At 38.8% G+C, this 9,329-nt stretch overlaps 1 protein-coding gene across 1 annotated transcript in view; it reads left to right on the top strand.

Annotated features, from left to right (window-relative positions):
• Window positions 1-9,329, top strand: part of LOC101851798 (potassium channel subfamily T member 2) — a gene marked incomplete in the record, with an annotated part of 150,852 nt that overhangs the window by 118,915 nt on the left and 22,608 nt on the right. Inside the window, 1 exon segment of the mRNA XM_013081566.2 lies at window positions 2,336-2,444. Coding sequence (XP_012937020.1) covers window positions 2,336-2,444 — 109 coding nt within the window.

The following is a 9,329-nucleotide window of genomic DNA, read 5'->3' as shown; positions in this document are numbered from 1 at the left end:
CTGTCTTGTCTTGTCTTGTCTTGTCTTGTCTTGTCTTAATTATCCACTAGTGGGAATCATTTTTTGGTCTTTGCTGTCGCTGTTATTGTTGCTGTTGTTATCTGCTGTGGTTTGCTCCTTCTTCCTTATCAATAACGATCTTTCCCTTATTAAATGCTTCACCTACAATATTAATTCTTTGATTCTATGGTGTTTGTCAAATCCCCACATAAAGGAAGCTGGCTACTTGGATTCTGCCTGTCAGGCCACAGTCGCCAAGTGGGTGGTTGGCGGGTGCTCTGGTGTGGTTTGCTTCTTCTTTCCTATCAAACATCTATCATCCTGATCTCCTCCTTCTTCTTTTTTATGTTTGTTACTCTCTTGTAACACCTCTAATCTTCTGGTGCTCATATCACCTTATGCAGTTGCGAGCGCTGTAAAGCCTCTACTAAACTAAGTTATGTCAGGCCACAATGAGTGGAGTGAGATACTACTTTATACTTCATGCCAATTAACAAATAGATGGAGATAATACGTAGAGCTTGTTTCCTAATGGAACAGAGCTCTATATAAATGCTATTTGTTATTATTATGTTTCTTGATAAAATAACTTCCCCTTGCCTGAATCAAAATCGCATCTTTTGCATGCAATGAAACGGGTGGTTGGAGGGCACCACTGGTAGGTTCTACTTCTTTACTTTTCCCTTTGTTGTTTCTGTCTGTCTGTCTTATTTTTTCCCAGCTCTAAATGACCATTATTATGTCGATGTGTTTCTCTTTACTCAAACAAACAAAAAATGCAATAACGAAGAACATAAATGTTGTCCAGAGAAGCCAGTGACATTGTAATTGTTTTTTTATGTCACGATGTGGTGGAATCAAGTGTTCGTCAAACTTTGAGCATGTAGAGATATTGGTATCATCTTAAAAGCTAGTTCATTTGTCTTGCTTTTGGCACGCACAAAAAAAACCTCATCTCTCTTAAATAGGAGTCGAAATATTTGCGATTGAAGGAGGTAGGATTGTCTGGTTTCAGAGGTAAAATTGGTGAAAAAATGGCCGCCAAAGTTTCATGATTTCTAAAGGTTGAAAGTCCTTGAAAACTGCAAATTCACATATTGGTGTAGATATCTAGTTTAACTATACACGCATGTGGTTTAACTATGTACACCCACCTCATGTAGCGATCCGACTTGCACTGACTGGTCGCAACTCTCTGCTCTGCGCCTCGACCTCTACTCACGCAGTCTTCAAAAGTCCGTGGCTCACGCCTCGGCCTGTCCTTGTTTTCTTCATGTCAAATAGGTAGCCTACAGTACTCGACTACTTTCCCGAGAATCACACAGCTAACCACAATTGTGTACCTTAAATAAAACGTTTTTCAGTTCAATCCACACAGAAATGTGCTTTTAAATTGATCTTAAAGACATTGAGTCAAAACACAAAATTTCTCTAAAAATTACCAATAGGGCAGAAAAATGCCAATAATTTCTTCGAAATCATTATTTTCACAGACGCCTGATTTCACCATGATGCCTCATATTTATGTCTGTAATCTTACATTGTTGCAAGGTGTTTACTTTAGTTTTTGTAGAGGTTTTACGGCGCTCGCAACTGCATAGGGTCATATGAACTCCAGAAGATTAGAGCTGTTACTAGAGTAACAAACATAAAAAAGAAGAAGATGAGATAAGTACGATAGATCTTTGATAGGAAAGAAAAAGCAAACCATACCAGACCAGAACACCCACCAACCACCCACGTTGCAAGGTGTGTTCAACCCATATATGACGTTGTACTTTTTTTCTTCTCAACATTACTATAAAAAGGCTTTTTATGTCCTGTGACTGAAAGAATTCTGTTTTAAATTGTTTCCATGGTTGGTTGGCGGGTGCTTTGGTGGGGTTTGCTTCTTCTTTCCTATCAAACATCTATCATCCTTATCTCCCTTCCTTCTTTTTTATGTTTGTTACTCTCTTGTTACACCTCTAATGTTCTGGTGCTCATATGATCTTATGCAGTTCCGAGCGCCGTAAAAACTCTACTAAAACAGAAAATTGTTTCCACTGTGAGCTTTGGTTGTGTTAGATTCTGCTTTATCCGGAAAAGGTGTCTCCCCAAAATGAAAGAAAGAGAAAAAGCGCCTCTTACTTTTTAAAAAAAAAGTATCTTAGAAATTCGGGTCAAAATGGTTTGGCATTTCTTAAAAGCAACGAGTCTGACACTGGGCACATCTTTTTAAAAAGTGTACATATATTGTGTAGAATACCTGTGCAAGATTGTCCATAAACAGAGTAAGGTAATAAACAAAATAAGAAAAAATGAACAAAGTACGAATATTTTTTATGCTTCTCAGAACATGTGGTCTCCGAAGACGAGTTCAAGTTTGCCTTGCTGGCCAACAACTGCCTGTACCCGGGTCTGTCCACTCTGGTCACTTTGTTACTTCACACCTCCAGAGGACAGTAAGTACACACTGACTGACACACTTGCGTGCCTTCGGCTCTATTTTTGGGGTTTTTTTTTTTATTATGTTAGTTTATACGAGAGGGCGTCAAAAAGTAATGCAAGTTGTTCAGTATTTTGCACAATTTTGCCTCATATTTAATGAAATTCAGCTCACAAGTACTTGCTCATATTATACTCTTGAACTGAATTTGTTAAAATGTAAGTTTCGTTTGAGGTATGATAATTGCTAGTGTGTTCTTTTTTCTCTAAGTTATGAATGAACTTGCGTTACTTTTTGACTCACCCGCGTACCATAAGGAATAAGGAATGACTCTGCAATAACAAATGTTATTGCTAAATAGGTATATTATATATGGAAAGAAAAATCTAGATTACAACTAAGAGAGGTTTGAAAAGGGCTGACCAGGCTGCTGAAAAAAAGTTGGTGTATACACGTGCATAGCTGCCAACCATTACGACGTAAAAAAAAAAAGAAAGAAAAGAATTTAATGCATTCATGAGGGTGTGAGTATGGAATTCTGATTTTGTATTGGAAAATTGTGTTTTCTGCTTTCAAGCACAGTATTTGCTCTTCACAGACTTACTAATGCTGTAGAAAAAATTCTGAACTTTCAAGAACAGATTTGCAAATAGCCATGATGTCATTTTTATAGAGTTTTTGCTGCAAGGCTACTTTGGGTAGCTTGAATTGATTAAATTCCAAAAAGTATATGTGATGTGGATAGAGTCTGGGTTTTTTGTTGTTGTTTTTTTTTTTGGGGGGGGGGGTTCAAAAGGTTGTCAGCTATAACCATGTGTTCATCACTGGATTATGTGTTTACTTCAGCGGACTTAGCTTAAATCGCTTGTTTTGTGCTGGCTTGTAGTAAAGTGATGCTGTTTTCCTAGTGCAGTAGGCTTGTGTAGATCGAGCTTTTTTTAGTGCTGCTTTTTTTGGCAATTTGTGACTTTCCCGTTTCGTTGTTTAATATAATTTGTAGCATTATATAGTGCTTAAATACAGTCGAACCTGTTCTTTTTTTTATAGTAGAGGGTTTTACGGCGCTCGCAACTGCATAAGGTCATATGAATATGAGTGCCAAGGGGTGGGTGTCAACAGAGAAGTCTTTACAGGGAATCAGACTGCTCGCCTCTCTAGCTTCAACAGCACAAAGTCTGCTTCAACTATCAAGGCACCCCGCAAATAACAGGTCACAAGAGAGTGACAAACATACAAAAGAAGTACAGGAAAATGACAATAGTAAGGATCAGGAAAGAAAAAGCAGCAGTTCCCTGTTGTAGATCAGGCACAGTTATGAACGTGACATGAGTCAGCCCATTTACAATACTACTGTGCTTGAACGAGAAAGATCCTCCTCCCCCCCCCCCCCCTTTGGGAATGGCCTAAAGACACTTCAGTTCGTGGCACTGCCCGGGGGGGGGGTCGAACCTGTTCAAGACAACTATTCTTTGTGGATGAGAAAAGTCGTCCTCTTAGACAGTGTCGTTTTACTATTGTATTATTATGGTAAGGTGCACAAATGTGTGTGGAGGAGAGGATGTGTGAGAGAGTGGGTATATATGGGTGTGCACACACTCGTGGGTATGCGTGTGTGTGTGTGTGTGTGCGTGTATATGTGTACATGTGTGTGTTTGTGCATGAGTGTGTACATGAATGTGTGTGTGTGTGTATGTGTGTGTGTGTGTGTGTGTTTGTGCATGTGTGTGTACATGCGTGTGTGTATGAGTGTGTGTGTGTGTGTGTATGTGAGTGTGTGCGTGTGTGTCTGTGTGTTTGTGTTTGTGCATGTGTCTGTACATGGTGAAATACCAGACCAATATGCCGGGATCTGGACTATATATAAGATTTTTCTTATCTAATCGTATATTGATATAGAAAAAAGAACTCAAGGAGGGAAGTGGGAAGAGCTTGTTTTTACAGGTGATTGTCTCGGATGGGTGGTCAATAGAGCAGGTTCGACTGTATTTTTGTCTTGAGCCCTAGCCATCCCATATATCGGTCAACATATGTGAGGCAGCGTGGTGAAATCAGGAGTTCGTCAAAATAACAAAATTGGAGAAACAGGCTTGGACATTTTTATCAATTTTTTTTTTCTGAACCTTTTGTGTGTCAATATAAAAACACATTTCCATGTAAATTTTACTGAAAAACATTGAATAATGGCACAAAATGTGTCATTTTACTGTTTTCAAATAATCTTTAGCTATAGGAGTTTCTTAACTTTGGCGGCCATTTTCTCGCTAATTTCAACTCTGAAAAATGGCGACGTCACCTCCTTCAATTGCAAATATCCTGAGTTCTCTTCCAGATAAATGGATGTTTATTTCATTGGAAGCAAGGCAAATACACCAGCTTTCAAATGATACCAATAACTTTACTTGCCAAAAAAGTGACGAGCGCCTGATTCTACCGCGTCATGACACATATATAATATTATTGTATTACAGTATAACACGGATAGGTCAAACACAGAAGACTTGAAATCACTCCTCCATTGAACTGTACCTGCGGTCTTGATTGTTTATCTTCTTTATCTTTATAAGATATCCCTCGAACTACCGAGGCCGGTCCCAGCAAATTCGAGCTATCCATGTTATACTGTATATTGGTGTTGTATATATTATATTATTTTGCTATCCTTCCCCTTTCCCATTTATTATGTATGCATTTATTCTACATTTATAAAATTGTTTCTGTATGATTAATTGTATGCTTCCAGAACAAATTTCTTTTGCATATTGTTAGTTTATTCTTACCTTTATTTAACAGGTATGCACAAATGCCAAGAACGTTAGTGAGGTTCTAAAGTGCAGATTCCAGTCTGAAGATGTTATAATTTGCTAGTTTAGTTTTAGTAAGAGTTTTACAGAATTTGCAATACTATGAGATCATTTAAGTGCCGGAGGTTAAATGCCAACACTCTTTGTGACTTGACGAGGACTTTAATGATCAAACACAATGAAGACATACGTCAGACGATGCGTGACTGGGACAGAAACGGAACAGAAATAAAGCGGATGAATATGATTGACAAATAAGGGAAAGAATAATAATGGACACAAAGAACAGATACGAATGACATACATACGGCACATACATGTAGTCTTGTCGCTTCTGAATAATATTCCTCAAAGAGAGTAACAAATATTTTTAAAAAGGAGGAGAGATTAGGACGATAGATGTTTGTTGGATAAGAAAGAAGGAGCAAACCACATATCAGAGCATCTGCCAACTACCCACATATAAGAGTTTTATGTAATTCTTTTGCATTGGAGAGTTTTATTTGTTTTCACTGTGGGTCATAGACTATTTTGATAATCATTCCAGTTGTCTCTTAGTAATATAATTTTCTGAAATCTGGATGGCTTAGCAAGATGATGTAACAAAAAGACATTAGATCTATTTTGTTTCTTTTGATCTCTGTGACCCACATTGTCTTTGGCAGACAGTGTCAAAGCAGCAAGCTTTCTAAATTGTCTGCTTTGTGTCGATAGGGTTGTGACACATTTACAGTTACTGATGACAATCGTGGTTATTTGTAAATGATTTCATGTCTTCTTCAGAGCTCCTCCCTCCTAAATACAGTCGAACCTGCTCTATCGGCCACCTGTCTAAGACAATTACCTTTACAAACGACCGCCCTACCTCTGCCCTCTTCCTTATTTGTGTTGTGACATGGTGGAATCAGGCGTTCATCAATTTTTGGGCATGTGGAAGGTATCGTCATAAAGCTTGTTCATTTGTCTTGCTTTAGTTGAAAAAATTACACATCTATCTTGAATAGGAGTGGAGATATTTGCATTTGAAAGAGATTGGGTTGCTTGGTTTCAGAAGTAAAATTAGCGAGGTAATGGCCGACAAAGTTTGGTGACTTCCAAAGTTTGAGAGTCCTTGAGAAATGCAAATTTACATCTTTTGTTCCTTTGATGATCAACGTTTTTCAGTAAAAATCCACACACAAATTATTTTTTTTTATGGACATTAAAGATGTTGAGCCAAAAAAAGAAAATTTAAAAAGAATTAACCAAAGTCCATAAAAATGCAGATTCCTTTAATTTCATTATTTTGACAAGGGCCTGATTTCACCGTGATGCCTCACATTTGTGCTTTTTTTTCTACTTTCTACTTTATAATGATATTGTCCAAGTCGTCAACTTGTCTACGCCAACCACTTTTCTACTCTTGACATTGGAAGACCGTCTTGGATAGTTTCTACTGTTATTTCAAGTCTTCCCCTGAGATTCTCTGTAGGTAGTTAGCGGGCGCTCTGGTGTGTTTAGCAGGTGCTTCAGTGTGGTTTGCTCCTTCTTTCCTCTCAAACATGTATTGTCCTTATCCCCCCTCCTTCTTTTTGTGTTTGTTGCTCTTTTGTGACACTTCTATTCTTGGGGACTTACAATATGACATAATTGTGTTGCAAGTGCTGTAAAACTCTTGCTGAAATACTAAAACACTATATTAAATAGATCTCCCCTCCCGCCTCCTAAATACTGATTTATTCCCTCCTCCTGTCTCTTTTCCTCTGGAAGCGCTATCCACAACATCTGTGGCCAGATTTATAAACATGAGGGTTCCACTTTCCTATTCACTTTACTGTCCAATGAACAGAAGTTGAAGCAAGGGTATGTTGCATGTGCTGCTCCCCTCCCCTTCCTCCTCCGCTTCTCCTTTATCCTCCCTTTCTCCCCCCACCATGGCACTTCCGCCTCAGGCTTTCGCCCCATTTCTCCTCCTCTAGATGCCCCCCCCCCCTTCCAACCCCCTCACTTTAGTGTCACTTTGAATGAGTGGTCAAAGAAGAAAGGGGACGTTCAAATATAATCTTACGCCTGGGAGGGTGGGGGGAGGGGGTGGTCTTTGGCTCCTGTAAGAAAAGTGTAAGAAAGGGGGCGGGGGCGGTTTGAACCAATGTAATAGTAGTTTTTTTTCGGTCCCAGGTGTAGACTTCATGGAAATTCCCCTGTAATTTGTTTTATTTACAATTAAGGTGGTTTTGACATTGACATGAGTCAGAATTTTGTCCTTATTAGTAAGTTGTTGTTTTTTGCTTGAATGATTTACTCTGTTATTTTTTAGTGAGTGTAGAACTGCATAATATTATTATGTGCAGGTATTCACGTGTGTATGCATGTTTTTTCATGAATATTATGTAAAGCGCATAGAACAATGATTGTAACATGGATTTGTGCAATATAAATGGCATAGTATTATTATGATGATTATAAACGAACAATGTAATATTACAGGATTTTTTTGATTTTTTTTTTTTGGGGGGGGGGGGGGGGTAAGAGACAAATGTAAGAAAAGTGAAAGAAAGGGGGGGAGAAAAGGTCCAAAAAGGTGTAAGATTATATTTGAACAGCCCCTAACGTTATGCCTGTGTGCTTCTATGCATTTCTTTTAATACATTTCGGGCGTTCGAAGCTCAGCCCTACCCCCTTGGGCAGTACTGCTACTGACTGGAGTAGGCCATTCCCAAAGGGGGGACGTTAACCTGCTCTTCTGTTTCACTTATTATTAGCCTATTATTATTATTATTTTTATTATTATTATTGTTGTTGTTTTCGTTGTTGTTTTTGTTGTTGTTTTTGTTATTATTATTGTTATCAGGTCTATTATTATTACTATTATTTTGGGTTTTTTAAAATTACATTACTATTTTGTTGTTGTTGTTGTTGTTGTTGTTGTTGTTGTTGCTGTTGCTGCACTGCATTAATTGCGTATGGATATTTTTTGTCACCAAGATCTGCTAGTCCTTTTCCTACTGAAAAACCTCATGAAAGAAATAACAGCCTGACGATGAGTACTTTAATGTAATGCCGTTCATGGTGTCTTAGAATAAAAAAGATATTCTGCTTGGGTGGTTGGGGGGATGCCACTGGTAGGTCCTACTTAATTCTTTACTTTTCCTTCTGTTATTTCTGTCTGTCTGTCTGTCTGTCTGTCTGTCCTACTTTTCCCCGCACTAAATGCGGGCCCATTGTTGTGCCGAGATGCTTTCCTTTACTCAAACAAACAAACAAACAAACAAACAAAAACAACAAGCAAACAAGATATTCTGCCAGAAGTGTGTGTTGCTAATTGTGTGTTGGGCAAGAAAACAAGTAAGTCAAAGTGGGTGGTTGGCGGGTGCTGTGGTGTGGTTTGCTTCTTCTTTCCTCTCAAACATCCAGCGTCTTTATGTCCCCTCCTTCTTTTTTATGTGTTTGTTACTCTCTTGTAAGACCTCTAATCTCATGCACTTATTTGACCTTGTTGTGTTGCAAGTGCCTTAAAACTCTTACTGAAAAAAACCTCTTACTGAAACTAAACTAAACAAGTTAGTCAAAAACGTTGTTGTTTTAAACCTGTGCACTGCTTTCTTCTGTCTTTGTCCTCTCCTGGTTTTTTCCCTCGTGAGTCCTGCGTTCCCCCTTTTTCTGTTTCACGACCCCTGCCCTAACAGTCTCAAACTACCTATACTTACAGTTTCTGCCCCACACTGTCACTGTCTGTCTGTCTGTCTGTCTGTCTGTCTGTCTGTCTGTCTGTCTGTCTGTCTGTCTGTCTGTCTGTCTGTCTGTCTGTCTGTCTGTTACGGACCTCCTGCTCCTGCAAAATTTGGCTTTATAGATGACATAAAATGGCATAGACACAGAAGTAACAATCCCACTCTGTCGTCGCGGGGAAAGTGGAGGAGGGGAAGAGGGGGAGAGGGGGCGGATTGTTTGTCTTCAGAATCGCCTCATCAGTTTGTAGAACTCTAGTAATAGTATAAAGATGATTATTTTCAACCTCGAATTGATCATAATGCTCATCCTCACTTGTTCCAATATTAACACATTCATTCACACAAACATACACTCACACACTTACGCGCGCGCGCAGGCACACACACACA

Source organism: Aplysia californica, unplaced genomic scaffold (assembly GCF_000002075.1).
Source record: "Aplysia californica isolate F4 #8 unplaced genomic scaffold, AplCal3.0 scaffold00137, whole genome shotgun sequence".
Classification (NCBI taxonomy): Eukaryota; Metazoa; Mollusca; class Gastropoda; order Aplysiida; family Aplysiidae; genus Aplysia; species Aplysia californica.
Note: the sequence above shows the minus strand (reverse complement) of the source record. Positions and strands in the feature narration are given on the sequence as shown.